The 22,783-nt window shown below is 33.6% G+C and overlaps 2 protein-coding genes and 1 long non-coding RNA gene across 7 annotated transcripts in view; 2 read left to right on the top strand and 1 right to left on the bottom strand.

Moving 5' to 3' along the window:
* LOC117920203 (BTB/POZ and MATH domain-containing protein 4) overlaps positions 1-7,098 on the bottom strand; it is a 37,142-nt gene extending 30,044 nt beyond the window's left edge. For 2 of the 5 annotated variants that reach the window (XM_034837597.1, XM_034837595.1), the window contains exon 1: positions 6,488-7,098. In XM_034837597.1, coding sequence (XP_034693488.1) covers positions 6,488-6,882 — 395 coding nt within the window. In that variant the 5' untranslated portion in view covers positions 6,883-7,098. The remainder of the gene's footprint in view (positions 1-6,487) is intronic. The other 3 variants (XM_034837596.1, XM_034837598.1, XM_034837594.1) reach the window with 2 other exon arrangements.
* A 1,087-nt stretch (positions 7,099-8,185) lies between these two features.
* On the top strand, positions 8,186-13,957 carry LOC117919799 (histone-lysine N-methyltransferase SUVR3). Its single transcript, XM_034837055.1, has 2 exons — positions 8,186-8,795; positions 13,285-13,957. Exons 1-2 carry the CDS (start codon positions 8,225-8,227, stop codon positions 13,671-13,673), a joined length of 960 nt encoding a protein of 319 aa, XP_034692946.1. The 5' UTR covers positions 8,186-8,224; the 3' UTR covers positions 13,674-13,957.
* Positions 13,958-17,619: 3,662 nt separating this feature from the next.
* On the top strand, positions 17,620-22,317 carry LOC117920162. Its single transcript, XR_004652216.1, has 3 exons — positions 17,620-17,701; positions 19,570-19,655; positions 22,220-22,317. It is a non-coding gene; the product is annotated as an uncharacterized LOC117920162 (long non-coding RNA).
* Positions 22,318-22,783: the final 466 nt, after the last annotated feature.

Genomic DNA, 22,783 nt, shown 5'->3' with positions numbered 1-22,783 from the left:
AGTATAATTGATCAACAAGGGGAACTTGTTCGCTTACATGTAGCTCAGTGCATGGTTGCTGAAACTGGAACTTCCTGCTGGAAGATAAACTTAAAATGATCTTAATAGAGTTATCTGGGAAATATATTCTGGTTGTGTATATGCAATATGAGTAGAGCAAACAGGTAGCATCAAATTTGTGTGCTCTAAACCAGCTAGGAGCACTTTTGTAGTAAGAAGCTAGGCTTAGGGGCTTTTTTGGCTGCTCCTTTCATTATGATTAACTAATCCTCTTTCATTGGATTCCAAGACATTACTGATTAACTCTTATCTATCACACAAATCATATGGGATAATGAATCATAAATCATTACAGGATGCTAGACTATCTTTTCTAGGAACAAAGCCAAACAGGTTGAGTCGGGTTATCACATCAATGGGTTATTAATCATGTCCAATGTTTAGTCTTCTAGCTCATTTGATCTTCAGGAATCATAATAAAGAAACACAGAGATTACTATAAAGAAAAAAACACTCCTAGTTATTAGGATTCCACAAATTCTTGACAAAGCTAGAGGAAACTCTATTTATGATCAAATTTGATGCAGGACAACTTCAAAATAGTTGTCTGCAATCAAATAAATGGGTCAAGGCTTCATTCTCTTATGATTTGAGCAAGGAAACATGGAATTGAGGTTGGACAATGAGAAAAAAAATAAAAACAAATGTAAGGAAAAGAACAAGAAGGTGTGGAAAAAAAAACGGGGGGCATGAAAAAGCTAAAACTATGTTTGGTTCAAAAAAGTACCAAGGAAGGTAGTAAAAAGAAATAAAGGAACAATTGCTAAAGAAATGGTTTTTTCATGTTTGGTTTACCAAAGACAATCAAATATAATTAAAATTAATTAGAAACTCATACATTTTCAAATTATTTAGTCTTTATAGAGACAAAGAAAAATAAATGAAATGAGTTTGAAAAAGCATGTAGTAATAATTTATTAACTTTAAATCTTTCTTTTTTTTCCTTCACTTTTTCTTTCCTTCTATTTTTTAATTTTTCCTCTTTATGTTCCTTTCTTTGCATTTTTACTCAAATTTTCCAAGAATCAAACATAGGATAAGAATCTTATTAAAGCCTTTTAAGAGTATTATTTACAAGAGAAAACAATTAGTCTCACCATTGAAATTTGCAAAATATACAAAAAAAGTAACATATGATTCATTCACTGTTCTATTAGTTACATCGGATAGCCTTATTCATAGGCCTTATAAAACCTAGCAGACTCAAGAAATTCAATTCAAGCTTTAAATATCGCAAAATTGTGTCCATTGTGGGGCTTTCATCTAATTTAATTCATACTTTCCAAATTCACGCATGTTAAGCACTTCTTTCAACTGCATTTCCTTTCTTCTTTTTTTTCTGATTGCTTAGACAAGGGGATTTCCTTAATTGGATGAAGAATCTTCGTATGCCTATAATACACTAGAATATAGATATTTTCACAACCATTATATTGAAATCGAAAATTCATGGTCTTCCAACCAAAATATGCCAAAGTTTCATGGGCAAAAACATCTCAGCATAGGTTGTTTAAAATCACCAATCCTCCTCTAAAATCACCTTTGGTATAACCACTTTATTCCCTTGAAACCCGAAAGGGCACTAAAGACCTCCTTAAGAAAAAGGCTCCTCTAACCAAATAGCCTCTTAAGCCTCTAGACCCTCAGACAACAACCCATTTAAACTTGGTCTCCAATACCCTGAATTAGTTAATAGGGCCTGAAAAGCTTGAACCACCCCTTCCTTAATATCCTTCTCCTCTAAAAGCCATGTTCCATGTATCTTAATTTTGGCAGAGAAATTCCTCTTACTATGAGCATTAACCATGTCATGGAAAAAAAATCATAATAATAGTTTTTTTGTCACCCTCCTTCAACCACACTTCTCTTGATTTCTACCTCCAAGAAATTTCTTTTAACATGACCAACTTTTTAAACTCCTCCCTCACTACCTCTCTTGCTTCCACCTCCTCATGGGATAGATTACAGGACCTCTCATTTGTATCCCAAAAGACCACTTGATCCAATGCCATAGCCTTCCCAACTGCAGTCTGCCTAAAAACTTCTTTGTTCCATTTTTTCAAGTTAAACTTCTAACTTTGCAACCAAAATGAAACTAAAAGAACCGCTAAAGTTGAACCCCTCCCACCATGATTTCAACAATTGAATCCCTCCTCCTTCAACCATAGATTTTTATATCTAAAAGACAAAGGGCCTCTCCTCAACAACCCCCCACCCCAATCTAGCAAAATGGGAAAGTGATCAAACATTGGTCTAGGAACGTTAAAGTGATTATCCCACTCAGACACGAAAAACGATCAAACCTAGACTTATTTTGATTATTCAAACCACCTCTCCAAGTAAAAGGGGCCCCTAACAAAGGCTCTCAACTACAAGGTCCTCAATTACCTCAGAAAACCTCCTAATTGTTGAAATCAGTCTACCTCCACTACTACGCCCCTGAGGAAATTTGATCATATTAAAATCGTCTGCAACACACCAATGGTTACTCCAAAGATCTTTTATAGCCTCTAATTCACCCCAAAAATATTCCCTTTCTCTCTTCGGCGCCAGCCCATAAATCCCTATAAAAATCCAACTGAAATCATATTGGCAATTTTTAAACCAACACAAAATTGAAAACTTACCCACTTCCAATGCAACCAATTGTAACACCCTATTAGCCCAAAATACCATAATACCTCCAACAGTACCCCTCAAGTTCACAGCTTCCCACTCTAAAAATCTCCCCACTCCAAGACTACACACTAACCCCATAGACATTTCTTGAATCTTGATTTCCTATAAACAAACCAGGTTCACTTGATGAGACTTAATCAAAGCCTTAATAACCTTCCTTTTGTCTCTATCATTAACCCCTCTTACATTCATTCCAAGATAAAATATGCATCCTCGTCTAACACTGGAAACACTACCCCCACAATCCACTCTTGATCTAAAATAGTTCACAAACTAATCCAATTTTTGCAACTCCCTTTCAGACCTAGAAGACTTCAATTGTTTCCTCCTTCAACCAGTCCCAATCCCCTTCTTATCCTTTCTCTCTTTCATTTTTTTAGCAACTTCAAAATTTCCCACTCAAACCCCTTAGTCAGCATCCCCAAGCAGTGACTAAACTTCGCCAAACAACTAGAGGACCAACAATCTAATAGCCTAACCAAATCCTCTAAAAACCCGTCCCCCATCTCCTTAACCACCAAGATCCTAGGTACTGCTTCACCAAGCCCTAGCTCCAAAACAAGCGAGCAAGAACCACCCAACTCCCTTCCATCAACCGAAACTTCCCTTAACGGATTTAGGGACTCCTTTTCCAAGATGCATGCACCAACTCCATCATCCAGCTCACCAACAGTGACAAACAAAGCCCTTTCCAACCCAAAAAGAGAGGAACAAGAAGAAGCTCATCCCCCCAAGCAAAATGAAGAATTAGGAGAATTAATGTGCTCCTTACGCCTTTTAAAACCATGTTCCTTACCATTTGTCAAAAAAAAAAACAAAAACAAAACTATGTCCCTTACCAAGAATTCACCCAATCTACAAAAAAATCAATGAGAGATTGAAAGCCTACTTTTATGCACATGCTACTCCAAGACAAGAGTGTACTAAGTAAAGAGCATTTCAATGCTTGAACCAGTTGCACCTTCCTATCAAACACTATTTGGTTTCTCTTCTTCCAAATTGTCCAAACAATTGCAAAGGGGAACTACTCTCCCAACCTTCTAACGTTTCCTCCTTACAAAGGAATCATGCCACCCTAAAAGAGTGTCTCTTATCGACAAAGGAAGGACCTAAGCAATGTTGAACAAAGAGAAAAGAAGCTGCCAAAGTGAACTCACTACATCACAATGGATGAGAATGTGACAATCAATTCCTCATCGCAGTTGCAAAGGACACATCTATTCGTCAAAGCCCAAAATCTCTTTTGAATCTGATTCAAGGTCAACACTTCACCCAAACTAGCTTCCCAAGCAAAAAACAACATTTTGAGGGACCAAGGAATTTCATATGACTGCAAAAAGTAATGGAGTTGCATGTCACACTCTAGAAAGGAATAAAAAGATTTAACAAAGAAGCCCCTTTCTAAACACCACCATACAGACCTCCTCACTATCTTGACTTAATGAAGTAGGAATCTTTCCCCGACACCTCTACTTTGCCTAATGTTTCTTTCCCTAAATTTTTCACCAAAATTATTATTGAATGGTATTGGTTGTGATATGTCATGTCTTAATCCACTGCAACAAAACCACCACATGTGCCCCCACCTTGAAGAAATTTCTCCCCCACAAGTGCACCGAAATACCCAATCTACACATCCATATCTCCTTCAAGTTAAAATTCCAACCCAAACAAACTATAGGAAGATCTCACTTACCCACTAAAGATGTTTCCCCTACAAACTCTCCTCACCTACCCAAATACAAGGACAAAGAAGACTACAAAGAGTTCTTGATCTATTCCCTAAATTTCATCCAAATCCAAAGACTTCCAAAACCTGCTTTCATTCCTTTATCCAAATCCTTACTTTCCAAACCTAGATTATTATTATTTTTTTTGATAAATAAGCACGAAATATATTAACAAAAGGCAAAAAGCCACAAAGCATACAGGGAGTATACACAGTAGCCTAAACCTTAAAACGCAAAAAACAAACAACCTTACCAGCCCTTAAGTGAACGCAAGCCACTTCAAAAAGCCTAACAACGAAGAGGACTCTTGTCCAATATACATCCTAGCCCAACTCCACAAATTACATACAAAAGAATTTTTTAGTTTTTGTATAGCTAAGGAACCCCCCCCCCCCCCCTGAAAGCTAATTTATTCCTTTCTTTCCAGACCGTCCAAAAAATACACAACGGAATGGAATTCCAGATCTTTTTCCTTTTTTTCCCCACAAAAGGGTCCCTCCAACTAAATAACACCTCTTTAACTGTCTCTGGGAACACCCACTGAACCCCAAACAAGGCAAGGACGATCTCCCAAAGGACCCTGACTACTATACAGTGTAAAAGAATATGATTTACAGTTTATTCTTCACAACTGCACAAAAAACAACGATTAGGGAGCTGTCACCCCCGTTTTTTAAGCCTATCTAGGGTAAGAATCTTCCCCCACATGGCCTCCCAAGCAAAAAAGGCAGCTTTGGTTGGAACCTTATCCACCCAAATGCACTTTTTCGGGAAGGCGAAATCGTTGGGAGCAACCAGCAGTTTGTAAGCATCTTTAACCCCAAAAATTCCATTTCCCCCACCCTTCCAAAAAACCGAATCCTCCTCTGAAGATATCCTGTAGTCCCTCAATATAGAAAGCAAAACTCCTATTAAATCCAGCTTTCAATCATTAAAACCTCTAGAAAATCTGAAATTCCAACCTCCTTGACCAAAATTTGGGTCCCACACTTCATTAATCGTTGCATTCCTATGGACTTTCCAAACCTAGATTATATTTCATTCAAATCCAAAAAGCCTAGTAAAAACATTGATAAGGAGTGTTGGTATGATATGTGAAACCAGAGGGAGTGTCCTAGTAACATCACCCAACCTTAAGCAGTAGAAGTGTAATTTTCCAATTTTTTTTTCTCAACTTTTGTCAAGAATTTAATAATCCAAATGCACTAGACAAGACTTTGTGAGAGAAAACTGTACTTCAAATCTATAAAGTATCATCCATAGTGAATCGCATGCTTAATACAGTCAGATTCAAAAAAACAAGTGTATGGTATTCGGAGTGGAATTCCCTTCCATCTAGGCTCAGCCCATTTTATGACTACATTAATAAAGAAAAAATTATAATTCTATTTGGCTGCTTTTTTCGTATATATAATATAATCAGTTAATAATTCTAGTCCAATTATGTGGCTCCACCTAAGATGCCAAGGCCAAATTTTCACCACTAATGATATTATTGCTTGCAGCAAAAGCTGCTATGTAGATACAACATAAAGAATCCCCTTTCCATAACTCTACAAAATTCAGTCCAGAACAATGAAAACTCCTATCTACCAATCTTGCACAATCAAAAATGTCCAAAAGTTCCGCATGGTTATAACATCAAGAAATCGTTTGTCATAACTCAACTGGAAAAAATTGAAAACTGCTATATATCAATCTTGCACAACCAAAAATGTCCAAAAGTTCCACATGGTTATAACATCAAGAAATCGTTTGTCATAACCCAACTGGAAAAAATTCAGAATTGACCTAAAAAATATATCAAATCTCACAACAAATAATGGTATACGGATAAATAAATAAAAAAAATCAAGAATTGACTCCCCATAGTTCAACTAGACAAAATTAAAATTCATCTTAAAATTATATAAATCCTCACACCAAAAAATGCTCTATGGATACAAAATCAAGGATTTACTTCCCTTAATTCAACTGAAAAAGAAAATAAAATTAGAGCTAAGAAATTAGAAACTTACCACATGCTACCTCTATACTTCAAGGTGTAAGGCCCACTCTCCAGTGAGCGATCAAAGTGGCTATGAACCTTATGTTTGCCCTTGCCACTTTGATCCACGAGCGTCAATTCGAAGAGAGCTCGAACATCGGTGCCCTCGCTGGCCAGTGCAATGAAAACAGAGACATAAGTGGAATGATCCTCTGGATTCTTGCCGTCAGGGTAGAAGTAAATCGCCCACTGGTAGCCTCCGACCGTGAAATTCTCGCTGGCAATGTGTTTTCCAACGCCCATGCCTTTGGCCAGCGAGTAGCCTTGGATCACGAACTTGTGTGAGCCGTTCACGGTCTCCGTCACGGACCGAGAACTGGTGGGAGAGAGCAGTGAGGCCTTGTTCGACGAGAGGAATTCTGACATTTTTCTCGCCCTAGAAGATGTGGAAATCCCAAAACCCTAGGTCAAAGACGATTTTCTCGGTTTTCTGTTCTCTTTTCAGGGGGAAAATGAAGGAAAATTGAGGTTCTGGGAAATTTGGATTCGGTTGGTAGAAATGATTTGAAACTTTAAAAACAAAAGAAAAAGAAAATGGATTGTCCGCTCATTTGATTTTTAACCTTATGAAAAACGTTTCTATTCGGCCTCCCCGCTATTTGTCGGATCACCATCTAAACGGACATTTAATTAAAAATGACTTTCATCTTACAAAAATATGAAATATAATTTTCTTTAAATAAAATTAATCTTCAACAATTTTTTAATTCCATCTCATATCAAACAATTTTTAAATAAAAAATAAAATCATATAAGTAATTTTCAAATTTCGAAACATATAAAATGATATAAGTCGTTTTTCAAATGAAAGTATTATCTCATCCCTTTTAATCAATATTTTTATTAAAAAAAATAGTATTTATAATATAAGAATAAGATTATTTGATTAAAAGGCCCATTAAAAACCCAAATTCGGAATTCTAACTCTTTATCTTTTTTATCATATTTTGATGAAAATGTCCTCATTCATTTCTTATAAAACTAACCATTTCTTTTAATAATTAAGAACATTTATGTTTAAAAAATTGGTAATTTTGAGAAATGAAATTGAATTATGGTAGCTTTTGTTGAAATAATATCATAAATACTATTTATTTATTTATTTATTTTTATAATAATATCCATTATGGTGTTTTCACTAAAGATGCTCTTAGCCTTAGGTATCACATTCTCCCCTAAAAGAAATATCCCAAAGGAAATTATAGAAATTTTCACTATTTATGTGAAAAATATTATTTTATTTTTTTATATTTTCAAGTTATTATTATTTTTTTAAAAACCTCTTGTTCTTTAGACCAAGCCTACTCATTTTTTAAAAATAATTTTTATATATAATACTTTATTTTTAATATTTTTATAATTATTTTTAAAATAATCTTAAAAAATACAAGTAAAAGCAATTAAAAATAATTAAAATATTTTATAAAAATAGCATGTTTAATGCTTTTAAAAATAGATAATTATTTTTTGTTATCAATTTAATTTTTATTTTTTAGAATAGAAAATTATTTTAAAAATAGATAATTAACCAGGTGTAATTTATTTATTTTAAAAAAAATCATAATTATTCTTATATTTATTAAAAATATTTTTTAAAAACACTTTCTAACCATAAAATTCAGAAATGCTATTTCAAATCACAAGGGTTTAAGGTATGGGATTAGCTAAATTGAATTGAGGTGGTGCAGGGGAAGAGGAACGAGTGACAATGGAGGAGCATGCGTTGCTTGAATGCTTGGAACTGGCCATGCCATGGCTAACCCCAACAGAGCTAGCCACGCTCTCCTCCACCTGCAAAACCCTAAACCACATCTCCAAATCCATCACCTCCGCCAGAGCCTCCGACGCCTCCAGATCCTACGAGAACCTTCCAGTCCCCTTTGTCAACGCTTGCGACGCCCACCCCTACGCCTACTTCCACTACACTCCTTCTCAAATCCTCCCTTCCCAGTCCTCTCTTCTTCGACGCCAGCCATGGGGCTCCAACAACCAGAATAGCACCCTTCCGCCCCCGGGTCTGATCCTCCCGTACACGGGCGAAGAAAGCGGGTGTGGGTGCGAGAGTTGTGGACTCGAGTGCCTGTGTGGGGGCTTTGTTGAGGGGTCGGAAGTGATGAGCGAGTGCGGGCCAGGTTGTGGTTGCGGGTTGAATTGCGAGAATCGGGTGACCCAGAGAGGGGTTTCGGTTGGGTTGAAGATTGTTAGAGATGAGAAGAAAGGGTGGGGTTTGCATGCTGCTCAATTTATTCCCAAAGGGCAGTTCGTCTGCGAGTATGCAGGTACCATCTTTTTACATACATTCCATTACCTGATTGTTTACGCTATGTTCCTGCGGGAAGTTTGAGAGAAAATGCGGAAAGAAAATAGAGGGGAAGAAAGAAAATACAAGAAAATAAAAAATAAATTTAAATTTAATAAATTATTTTTATATACTTATTTTAATCTCACCATTTATAAAATATAAAAATTTCATACCAATTTTAATTATATTTTATTTTTTTATTTTTCTAAAACGAAATATGATAATATCATTTTCTTTACTTTTTTTTTTCTTTCCTAAGTATTTCTTAGGAACCAAACATAGCCTTAGCTTTTTGGGTTAAACTTCTAACTTTGCAAAAGCCTCATAATATATGTTGATGGTGTATAACACTTGCAGCCTCACCAGGGTACTTTTCAGAATGGGGATATGGTATTTTGCCTCTGATTTTTGGGAACATCCACATGTCATGCTGTTGTGTTCTTGTAGTTAGAGGCATTTCCGAGAGCATGTGATGTAGCATAGAACTGGGCAATGCTCATTTTGTTGCTTGTGATTTGGAATGTGTTTGAAAGTTTTTTCTATCTTCTTAGTATACCTAGTCAAGTATGAGATAGACATGTGAAAAAGGTGAAAATTATAAAGAAGTAATTTGTAAGAAACTCACGCATCAAATCTTGTTTTTAACATCTCATTGCTGAAATGATCATTTGGTTGCTGCTAGATTTTGAAGTGTCGACACATGAGGAAACAATTTGTGGATAAGTAGTGGACCTTTGACCTTTTTATTTGTGTTGATCCTTGTGATAATTTAAAAACTGTAGAATTTGAAATTTTGCGTGTTAAAATACATGAAGTGCATAAAAGTGCAACCAAAATCTTAAAAAAGAAAACCTTTCTCCTGAAAATCTCCACAAAAGAATTTCTTAATAACATTATAAATATAAATTTTTAATCCATTATGCGCATTCTTAGGATCCAAGTCCTAGGACAAAGAGTTCTATGTTTCGATCAATAAATTTATTATTTAACTCCGACAATTAGAGAGTCCGTTGGAGTGATTGCTTTCTCAATTTGATGATGACACTCAATTAAAATGTGGTTCTATTGATGAGAATCTATAGTGAAGAGTATCTGATGTGTTAGATGTAAGAGGTGTCAAAGCAGGAGAGAGTGCCCACCTTCTTCCCTTCAATTACTTTCTTGTTCTTCTCCAAGTGTTCTTGATGAAAGCACTTGGTTATATAAAGAGGAGCTTATTTATTTGTTTGTTAACCCAAAACTATTGTACCTAATACTAACACAAATGCACACAACTAGAGGACCAAGCCTCATGCAACCAACTTGGGGTTTTCCAACCTTAGTCCAATAACCTCCTATCAACAACCAACTAGGAAATGGTAAATGTTAGTAGAGGTTACCAATAATTGAGCACTTAATGATGAACCACACATCAAGCTTTCTTCAATGTCCTTCAAGTCTTCAACTCTAAGCTTGAAGACTCCACCTTTGTGCACCACACTTAATCCCCTTAAACATAGATGATAAGATTTATGGTTCTTAATGAGGAACTTAATCGCATTGGGGAGAATATTTAAGGCTCAATTTGATGCATGATAATCAGTTTCAGTCTTATACTCAATAGTGGTGTTCTTAACCACCAACAATGAGGCTTAAGAAGATTAAAGGAGATTTTCTTCGGGGAGGCAGGGCTTTAGAGAAAAAACTTCATTTGGTGAAGTGGTCAATTGTTTACATGGAGAAAAGAAAGGGGGGTTTTGGACATTAGATACCTTTCTTTGCTTAATAAGGCTCTTTTATGCAAGTGATGTTGGCGATATGCATATAAAAGGGGAGCTTCTTGGGGATAGATTGTAAGTGGAAATTATAGGAAGGAAGAAGAAGGGTGGCGGTCTTGTGAGAGATGGGTATGGTGTTGGGTTAGTTAAGTTGTTAATGCTTATCTCAAATGGGAAAAACAAATAAGGTAGGACTTCAGTAAAAGAGATTTACCCTCTAACGTGAATGGTAGGGAATCAATATCTTACAAAGGCCTGTAGATATCATATTTGCAACTAGTACATGGGAGCTTCCTCCATGAATCAATAAAGAATTCCAGATATTTTTTTTACTTATTTTTATAGTTTCTCAACTGTTCATAGTCTTTGAACTATTTCTTCAAATATTCCTAATTATTCCTACATAATTAAGGGGCTAAGCAACAGCTCTATGCTTTACCAGTCTTAAATCGGTGATACATCACAGTTTGCCTAGGGTGTTCTTATTGTCAGAATACTAAGCTAAGCAGCAGGATTAAGCAGAGACAAGGAATTTAAAGTCCTTAACAAACAAGACATAGAAAAAACCTCATGCAAGCATAAAGATCCTTGACCTGAATGCACAGGATCCTGTTGAAGTCAAATTGGACTGGATCATGGTAGCAAGGCCAAAAATCATTTTGGAGCCATGACTGATTAGTAAGTTGAGTAGGAATACCCTGGCGTGCCTACACAGCATATTCTACATGTGAAGAGTGGGTTGACTGATATAGCTTGTGCCACTAACTTCCTATTTGTGACCTCTAACTTAATTCTTGATGCAATCCCACATGTATGTCAGTGTTAATGAAGCTAACCATCATCCTCACATCGTTATAATGCAAACTAACACAAATATTTAATGGTTCCCATCTCTCGTCAATTTCCTTCTACTTTTCAGCCTAGGCCTTTCTTCTTGCTCAATCCTAAAACTTTTACCCAATATCAGGAACCCAACATTTCTAACCCCCGAAGGGCTTCATTGGCTCATACTCTGGTAGATCATGTAAAAAGCTATTCAAACACTAGTTTAAGGGAAGGGGAAAGCAATTTTTTTTTTTTTTTTTGATAGGTAAATTTTTTGTCCTCATTGGAACTTGAACTTGGAACCTCCCACAAACCCTCTCCATCCCTCTACCACTTGAGCCAGGCCTCAAGGGTAAGGGAAACAATAACATCTCCAAACTTCTTATACTAAGTAAAGGATGCAAGTTGAGGGTCAAGGAAGTACTTTAAAAACTTGAGGTCAAATTCTCTAATTGAGAAAATGATGCTATACTTAAGAGGTCCAAGAAAGACCTGACTTGAAGAGAGGAAACAAGAAAATTGGTCAATTTTAAGGCTTGACTTGGAACCATGCTTTCCCTTTAAATGTTTTAGCTGAGTTGAGGCAATGACAATGTGTTGGAATTTAATTTCTCTTATACATGGCTTGTGAAATATTTTTTTATCACTTCATTGAGTGAAATTAGATTTCCATTTGCATTCCTTCTATTTGTTTTGATGTGTTATGTTTACATTTCTATTTCTCAAATGGAACACATTTACTTGGTAACATTTCTTAGTTATCATAAATTTAAAACGCAACATATTTGATAAAGAAAAAAAGTAAATATATTTTTTTCTCTGAAAAAAAGTAACTAGGTAGTTACTGTAAACTTATTTGATAAAGATTGATATAATCATTCAGCTATGTCTATGCAAAATTGAAGTAACGTTAAAACCAGAAGATCTGAACTAAATTGAGCCAACCGATATTAAAAAAAAAAATTGGTTGAAGGCCTCTAACCTGACACAAAGTTGAGCTGTGGGTGGATTAATCTTAACCCCAAGCCAAATGGTCCAATTCACAGTTGTATTAAAGACTAAATCATTTCTTTTCTAACTGATTGTTAAAATCTCTCTCCAAAGCCCTGTATCTTTCATCCCTTCATCAACTTCCTCACCTCAACAGAAAAATTATTCAGAAATTGCAGCTTTCATAGGAATTGCAAAGCTTATTAAGGAGATTGTAAGGGATCATTTAGTTAGTTACCATGATTTGCCAAGTGAGTGACTTACCATGCATTTGTGTTTTAAAATGTGGGAACCAACTAAGACAAAGCTAGATTTTATATGAATTAATTCTGAAGATGGCCAAATTTTTGGTGGAAATAAGTTATTATTATCATTTGAAGTTTCTTGTGCTTTGCATGGGTTAGATGTATTTTTTTTCTTTATTTATTTATGGGCAAAGATCGTTTATATTAATAGTGCCCAACTAAAGGGTGCGTAAAAGCATACATGGTGCATACAAAAGCACCAGAAGGTCAACCAAAAGCAAAGCGATAAACAAAAACTTTTCTTAGGTTAGTGCTATTTATTATATTTGAAACTTAATTAGAACTAATCCACTGATAAAAGGTTGCTAACATTTTGAGAATACACTAAAACTTTGATATTCCATTTTGTAGATTTAGTGCAAAACTCATTTAGGAATTATAAAATCTCTTGATCTTTTCATTATGATTCTTAAGATTTACAAATCAGATGGTTACAATTGCTCGATTTGTGAGTTTTTTCTGAGATGAAATTTATTCACATCCATTCTTGTAACATAATTCCCCCTTTGAAAATAGGTTTTGATAATTTCCTTTTTCCCCACTTTGAGAATGGGTTTTGAATTTGGGTGTGTCGAATTGTTTTGAATAGGTGAACTCTTGACAACTGAACAAGCAAGAAGGCGGCAACAAATGTATGATGAACTTAGTTCAGGTGGTCGATTTTCTTCTGCTCTTTTGGTTGTGAGGGAGCATCTTCCATCTGGAAAAGCATGCCTGAGGATGAATATTGATGGAACAAGAATAGGGAATGTTGCTCGTTTCATCAACCATTCTTGTGACGGTGGCAATTTGTTGACAGTACTAGTGAGAAGCTCAGGGGCCTTGTTACCTCGCCTTTGCTTTTTTGCCTCCAAAAATATACAAGAAGATGAAGAACTCACTTTCAGCTATGGGGATATTAGGATCAGGGAAAAGGGCTTGCCTTGCTTCTGTGGCAGCTCTTGTTGTTTTGGAGTTCTGCCTTCGGAAAATACTTGATTGCAGTGAGGTAATGAAAAACCCCAAGTGGAGGAATTGATTGTACATTGTCATGTATCATTAATTGCAAAGGTATATGATTGCTGCCAATGTGCAGCACCAAGTGTATCAGTAATCCTAAAACATAACCTTTGAGAGACTGATTTGAAAAATAGAAATGCTCTGCAAATCTCTCAGTAGAGTTTTTGATTAGGAACATAATATTAGTTTGAGAATGTTTAAGTATGGTCTATGGTGTATGGAGCTAATTATGTAAATACATTCTTTATGGTTGATGGTATTAATAAGTTCTCTTAGTGTAGAGGTTTAAGGCTATGTTTGGTAAGGAAATATAAAATATTAAGAAAAATGATTTTCTCATGTTTTCTTTATCACAAAAAATATGAATGAAAACTAAATATAATTAAAAATTTAAGCATTTTTAAATTACTCAATCTTTATATAAAATAAAGAAAGAACAAGCTTGAAGAAATATTTAGAAATAATCTTTTTTTTATTTTTATCTTTTTTCTATTTTCTTTCTATTTCTCGCATTTTTCCTATTGAGTTTTTTAAGATCCAAAAATAGAGTAAGAGTTGTTCTATGTTCAGGTAGAGCCCTTAAGCCATGCCATGTGCTCTGTTCTGTTATGGCGTATTGAGCAAATTATGTAGACATATTCCTCAATGTCAGGCCTCAATCATTTTTCTTTGTGCCATACAAACACCATAATTTTTTATGGTTTAAATTGGGGAAATAAATATTTTCAATCATCTATAATGAAATTTAGTAAAATTTTAATTAAACAAAAAATACTAGAATTTGATCTTAGTATGCATTGTTAGTTCTTCCTTAGAGAGTGAGAAAGTGGGTATGGGGAAAAACAAATAAATTCTAGTTATCCTTTCTAAGATAAGGATCTTTGAATTATCCTTGATACATGATAATACATTAAGTGAGGATAATACATTAAATGAAGGCAATCAGCTTCACATGGAAAAACAAGTCACATTTTCATGCAATGGAACATTTTAAAGATTAATGGAAAAGTAGTATAAGACATGTAGGGGGAACAAATCTCACATCCTTGTTATCACCACATACCCCCAAAAAAATCTCATAAATTTAGTTTCACCACATATGTTGCACCACAAGCTTTTTGGGTTGGACCAAATAAAATTCGAATCACCAAATTCTAACACTAAGTCCTTTAGTTGGAACATCGATTAACTAATTAATAGTACATATATATAGCATGCGTACTTGATCACTATCCAACTTTTATAAAATATTTATCAACCTCCACGTGTTTGGTTTGATCAGAATAGATTGGTTTGTAAGCTATGTTGATAACAATTTTATTATCACAATACAATATCATAGTTTTTTGGAATTTAATCTTAAGATCCTCAAGTGTGATATTAATCTAAAGAAGTTCACAATACCTTGTTCAATGACACTAAGGTGGTGTTTGTTTTTTTGGCTTTTTGCTGAAAGCAATTTAATTTTAGAATTTAAATTATTTGTTTTTCTATTTTTTCATGACTTATTGTAAACTTTTTACTAAATAGAAAAAGCCAAAATATGTAGTTTTTTCTAAATAGAAAAAATAACACATTGGTTTTTTTTACTTTTTAATACTTAATAGAAATAAAATACTACAAAAACAAACAATCTAATATTTAACACTATTAAACATTAATGTTCTATTTAAAATTAAGTAAAAAAACAAACACCACCTAAATTCTACTTTTGTATTTTAATAGACTACGATTGATTATTTCTTACTTCTTCAAATGATAAGACCATCTCCTAAAAATGTACAATGTCTAGTAGTTGATTATCTATCCATTACTCCTAGTTTACCACTAAGGAGGCTTCCAACTTCAATTTTCTATTATTCATAAATAAGAGACCTGAAAGAAATTTAATGTCTAGTCTTGATATGACACTACTACAGAAAAACAAAACAAGGACGCTCTTATCATTGGCGCTTTTGAAAAAGAATCATTATTTAGTTAGATATACTAAAATGTTGACGCTTGTTTACTACGGCGCCTCTATAAGCGTCATTGAACTGTAAAAGTTTAAAGACGTTGGCGCTTATTTTAAGCATCATTGTATACACATTTCAATAGGCGTCCTTGGCGCTAAAAAAACGCCATTTTCTTTCTTACATAGAATGTAATATATTTCCCATTACCTCCATATGATTCGCTGCACCTGTCAAAAGACAAATTTAGCACCGCCACAAGCCTTAGAAGACCAGTTGTGAGTATCGAAACCCTTCGAAGACCTAAACCCTCAGATCGTAAAAAACCTAAACCTTCACTCTCGTTGAAAACCCTAGGCCTTCACTCTCGTTGAAAACCCTAAGCTTTCTCTCTCTTTATTGAAAAACCTTAACCTTTGGAAGAGTACTATATTCAGACTCTAATCTACAAATATTCTTAACCTGTCGGTAATGGAATCTCATAGATTTGAGTGGCAACGAAATCAAAAGTGAGGTGGGAGACAATATTGGGGTGATATATCACATCGTGAAACAACGACGTGTAGTTGGTGAGTAGCCGAGCTGTTTGGGGGTTTTCATTTTCAAGATCCTGCTCCGATCTCCTCTGTTAAGCAGCCAGAAAATGTGAAGGTTTCTGTTCTTAGACCAACTCGAATCTGATCTACATTTGGTTAGGAAGATTTATTTTGGGGGTCAATGTACATACTTTCGAATCAAAGGACCATCCAGATAGAGGAGTCCATGGGTTGGAAGAAAATGAAGCTTTATGGAGATGATGGTCACTGGAGGTAGCATAGGCATGGAAATTAGAAATCTTATTGTGGAAGGTAAAAAGTTTTAGCAAAAGTGAAAATTTTTAATTGAAAAGATTTCAGAAATTGGGACTCCGTGGATTGTGAATTTGTGACTTGAAGGGTTGGTTGTTTGGAATGAGTTTTTGCATTTTTGTGGAAACAAAGCTGCAAATTTTCATATTTTTATGGATGAATAATCCTCTGCATGTATAAGATCCTTGTAGGATTTGAAAATGTATCAAATTTCTGTCATCACTATAGTGGCAATTCCTACTTGTATCATGATTCTTGACTTGAATACCCAAGTTTCCAACTTAGTTGGGGGTGTGGCAGTTCTGTTGCTGGTTTATCTTCTATGTCATTAAGTAAAAGGGATGTTTGGTAAGTCTTGTATGGTATACGCTGGAGACTTTTTTATTGGTAAATTCACATGTTGTTTTTCCCATTGAACTGTTGTTTTTCTTTCTTTATTTTTTTTTAAAGCTAATTTTGGTTGCAATTTTGTGTGTAGTATCTGGAACAGAGCCTCCTTAAGAGTTATTCATCTAGTTGAAGGCTTCCCTTTGTGGTATTGCTACTTTATGCTTGCTAGAAATATTTAATCATCAATTAACTATCTTGTGTTTATCTCAAAATATGATGGCCAGTTTGCTATGAGGGATTTTATTTGCATTACTTGTTGATAATCACACTTTGGAATGTGAAAAGACCTTCATTTAATAGAGGTTCGTATTTTTGATCGGATACCGAATTGTGTTTACCACTTTGTCAGGCTATGCACTTCAATTTGGCATTGGGTTATCATTTCTAATTCAAATTCCATTCCGATTGTTACCCTTTCCGAATAATGCACAGCAATGACACAGCGTTTGGAAATTTCAAAATCTTGTGTACAGGATGCCATGAATTTAAACAATGTACTAATATCTATTATGTATTACCTATCTTTCCACCCTTGGATTCATGTTGTGGTTGTTCAAAAATACCCCATTATGATTCATTTCATACTGTGCAACATGAAAGGAGAATGAAACTTGAAGCTTCTGCCAAGGCAGGACATGGATCCTTTCTACTCTTGATAGCCAGTTATAATATTTGAATCCATATTCTGTTATTTATAGTCATTGGCATTGGTGTTTAGTCCCTTGACTTCTATATCAGTCCATGGTGACATGATGAAGAAGGAAATGGAGGCAAGTGCTCTGCTAGGGTCCATGGCTTTGCAGTGAAGCTTAATGTGGTAAGGCCATTCAGATCAAGATTTTGTTTTTTGGTTTTCTTTCGTACTTCATTTTACTGGGGTTATGTGTTCACATCCATTGTTGACAATTTTGGAGAAATTTATGAGGTTATGCAATTTAGACTACATTTGAACATATGAATTTCAATATTTTCATCTGGGAAGTTATTTTCCTTAGTCTCCAGTCTCCACTGTAGTTTCCAATAAGATGTTTTATATTTTGTGGTTTATAGATTATTGCACTTGGCAATATTACATAAGGTAAATCCATACTTTTCATATAAAAATTATTATATTTCATGTGAAAGTTACTACTATTTTTTATTTATTTTTAAAGATAGAAGCTTACTTGTTATCCTTGTACTGATGTTACTATTTTTCAGTCTTAATCTCTAGTAGTGTTTTTCTTGCTATTTTGTAGTCTTACCATTTGATTTTTTTTGCTCAAAATCTCTCCAAATTTCTTCTTGGTTGATTGAAAAACATGATGAGCCTATGTTTTGCAACAAATTTCCATCTATGGTCACTATTTTCCTCACCTCCCCTGAATCCATTTCCGAAGTCTGTGCATGTCCATGGAAGATTCCACAAAGACCCTTGAAATTAAATGTGATTTTTTTTTAATTTAAAAAAAATAAAAGGTACAAAAAAAAATTCCTTATTGACTAAACAAGAAGAAAATTAGCATAACACACTTAAAAATATTCTTTGTCATCCATATGTAGAGATGTAAGAGAAATTCAAATGTTATAATATCATTATTGGAAGTGATTACATCAGTTAAGAAAAAAAAGGATGGAAGGAGCAGCATTGGGTCAAAGGCTTACAATAAGAAGAAAGCATGAGCCTATCTGTTAAGCATTGGTAAGATTTGGGTTAGGCCACTTGAAAGCTAATGTTTGAGATAAAAAAAAAAACCTATAGGTATAGAGCTTATTGGAAGGGATTCACTTATTAATGTCATTCAAAATATGATTCTCTTTCTTGTGTTTATCTATTCTAAGCAGAAGATTTTCCAGCATTAACCTTTGCTCTGTGCCAAAGAATGCCATTCAACCATACTAATTAAACTATCTAGAAATTAGGAATTAGTTATTTATATAAAAACTGAAACAACTGTTCTTTGAATTAGGTGGCAAGAAAAAAAAAAAAAGAACACAATTGCAATGCTTTCTTAAAGAGGAAAACATAAGCTAGGTGTTCCAGAATGTGACAAAAATCACAAGGTAAAATTCCCATTTCAATGTTGATTCCCAACACCTAAAAAAATGCATAAAACAGGAAACATAATGGAATTCTTTCTAATTTTCTTTTACTTGTTCCTTATCTAGTCTCTTATGGATGGATTTCTTTAGATATATGAGATTTGGAATTAAGAGATAGGTTGGAGCCCTATTTAAGTTTCTGTTTTTTGAGAAACTATCACAATTTGGAGATCTACAACCATTTTGTCTTTACATTTTTCTTGTTAAACATTGCAATAATCAGTTTTGAATTTTGCCAAAACGCCTATAATTGATGTGAATGTTTATTAGAATATGTGTGGTGTTGTTGAGATTGCTTCTATTCTCTTTATATAAAAAAAAAAAAAAAAAAAAATTGGTATTTTTTCTATGGTGGTGAAGAAGCATAAGAATAAGGGGCTTGAATCACTTGTATCCTATAATAAATAGTTTGGACTAAATGAAGAAAAATAAGACAAATTAGTGGGACTATGCTGGTATTTGACCTTTAGGAAAACACTTCAATGAATCCCATTTATCAAGCCCAAGATGCAGATAAAAATTCTGGTATTTGACCCATAGCCTCATGATTCCAATGCATGGACCATGCTCTGATTAAACATTTATTGCCTTTGCCTCCTGTAGGTCTCAAGGTGTATTAGGTTTTCTACTCCTTCAGTGGAGCTTATGAAGTTCTAAGACTGCTGCAGAAGGCTTCATCTCGAATTCAGGTGATGCACTCCCACTTCTCCAATGTTAATGAAGATTATATCTGAAGTATAATATATGTGAGTGACCTTATTAGTTATATAGATGGAATCTTGTGATGTGTTACCTTATTGGTAGTGCTGATTTTTCTAATAGCAAATAATGGTTGATATAGTTATTTAAGAATTTTGATTTTCAATCCTGCTTGATTCCTAGAAGGAAACAGAAATGTTAGAGCAAAGCTAGCAAGTCCATCACAATCTTTAGATCATTCTTGCGAACACCGATGCAAAGAGGCTTTGTGGATTTCATTTTATAGATCATATCCACCAACTTGGCTGTTTCCAAAGTACTATAATGAAATGAATTCTAATAAGCCATAGCAAAGGGTTAAAACTTAATTGGGAAATCATATTATTTAATTTAGATATGCTCATTGAAATTTTGGCTTATTGCCATATGATGAACTTCTCTAGTGACCTTAATGAGCATCCAAGTTCAAGTCAATCTTCAAACCTTCTAGGTGCAACTTTTGTAACTTTTAGTGATTAGTTTTTTCATAGATAAATTAAAACTGAAATTCCCTATTATTCTTCCTTCTCCCATTTTCTCCGATGAGCTACACAAGCACTACCTATTCTTTTTCTCTGAATAAACACTACATATCCTAAATTTCATTAGGAATTCTCTTGAATCTTCCTGTTTCAGAATTTTTTATCCAATGACCTATACTTTCTACCCTACTCAAAAGGTCTTAGGCTCTCTTGCTACTATTGTGGTGATTCTGAAAAGGAAGGGAAATCTAATCCAACTTAACTATTTCTGTCTAAAATGCATCTCATCCAAAACCAATAACAGGAAATCTCACCTAGTTGTTTACTTTGTTTCATTTTACGTTAGATGCCATTAATGTAATTTTTCTTGCTTATAAAAAAAAAAAAAATTGCAAGCCACTCACCTCTCTCAAATTCTTTATTTCTAGAATTGATATACTCCTTCACAACTAGGGCATCATCAAGAATTTTTTCTGCCTTCACAAATATTATTCTGAGATTCTAAGATCATCTCATCAATGACCCTTTTTAGCCTTTGAACAATTTTGCCATGAGTTTATAATGACCCCTTACCAAACTATATATATATATCAACAAAATTTTATGCTTAGATTTAGTTCACAGAAAATTTGAACCAAGTATAAGGAGAAAAAAAAACATGAAAATGAAAATAAACAAAAAAAGAAAAATATAATAAAAAATTTAAATTAAATTCTTATTTTTCTACCACAATCCTCCAATTTTCTTCCTCTAAAATTGTATAAATTCTCAAAAAAATTATTCTATTTCATTAATTTTTCTTTATATCTTTGAAACCAACTAAACAGAAAATGAAATTGTGCCTTTGTATTATTTATTTTCTTTTTCTTACTATTTTTCTAGTTTCATATAAAATCTCACAAAAACTATTTATTTATTTATTTAAAATTAAGTTTTTTCCTAAATAACCAAGTAATTACCCAACGAGGAGTCATACTTTTCATCACTTTCCCAACCAAGTAAGTGCCCAACTAACTCATTTGCATTAACCTAATAACTATAAATCGCATTTACTTAATTGGCCAATCTTCTTTAAAGCTTTAAATGTGTCTGGATCCTTACATTGTACTAATCCAAATCCTTTCTTAAAGCTTTCATTGTTCAAACTTGTACTTTTATGAGGTTCTTTAAGAGTTATTGAGAATAATTTGCTCCTTGTTTCAACTCCTCTAATCTCTAACACCATTTTTTCTCATTCCAAATATTAAGGTTGGAAAAATCTAACTCCAAATAAAAAGTAAGTTCTATTGCCTTAGTTATAATAATTTCATAGTTATAATATTAAGTATGATTAAACCCAACTTAATGTTCATAGCTAATTGCTTTTCTTTCAAATTTTGAAGTCAAAACTTGAGATGCTTTTTACTGAACATCATCATGCTTGTGAAGAAGTTGATTCATTGTTGCTTTCATAGTATAATAAAGGGTCACCATTCTCAACCCAACCACCTTCTCCTTTTTCCTTGCTAATTTTGCTTAGGTAAAATTTCATCTTGTTGAATATTTATTTTGGGTTAGTTAATGTTTATGTCATGTTTCATTTATCTTCTTATTGTTTTGGGGTATTATGATTTGTCATTTTTAATTTTTGATGTTATATCATATTTGGAAATATATTACTTGTAAAGATTTTTTTTTTTTACTAATGAAGAATTCAAATTAAATTTCCATTAACTTTAACAAATTGATGTTTCTCTCTATTTCTTAATTTGGGGTTTGCAACAATTATTTGGCTTATTTTAATGATGTAGGAGATGAATGGGCATTAAAGATTCAAAGTACTAACTTAAATTGTACCAACAGTAATTTTGGCTTAGGAATTTGACAGTGTCAGTGATTGATTTTCCATGTTTTCTTTCTATCTTGAATTGTAATTTTAGTTGAATGTTAATAGAAATATTAGACACCGTCACAACATCTTATCTCTCTTCTTCATGTTTTCATTTATTAATTATAATTTTTCTTTTTTAATATATTTATCTATCTATTTATAGATCACTCTTCTCTTCCTAGCTTGGAAGAGAGAGAAAGAAAGAAATAGTGAAAGATAGAAAGGGACAGAGTGTTCTACTCCACCATCTAAGTATGTGATGAAAAGTGAGTACAATTAAACTCTTGTTACTATTTTTATTATTTTTGAAATTTCTACGGCTATTCTATTCTGATTGATTTAATTCTATTGCTCCTAATTTACCATTCCTCAAGGCTGAATCACAGCCTAAATCACAATTTATTTATTTTTTTAATTTCTCCCTAGATCTAGAATAAATTTATTAAAATTGCATGACTTCTCTATCATTTATTTCATAAAAACATTCAACTACTTTTTGAACTTTTAGGTTGAATATATATTTGGTTAATATTTAGTATTGTGATTGGGTTTCTTAATTATTTTCATTATGTCAGTTGTATTTTCCTTATTGACTATTATATTACATAGTGTTGTTAGCATATTAAAATTTAAATGAGTCTGAATCTCTTAAGTTGTTATAACATCATAATAGTAGTTGCTCCTCCATTGCATATTAGTAGCCTCTACATAGAAGAGGTGCATGTTA

Source organism: Vitis riparia, chromosome 8 (assembly GCF_004353265.1).
Source record: "Vitis riparia cultivar Riparia Gloire de Montpellier isolate 1030 chromosome 8, EGFV_Vit.rip_1.0, whole genome shotgun sequence".
Taxonomy (NCBI): domain Eukaryota; kingdom Viridiplantae; phylum Streptophyta; class Magnoliopsida; order Vitales; family Vitaceae; genus Vitis; species Vitis riparia.
This window is presented reverse-complemented; position numbering and strand designations above follow the sequence as displayed.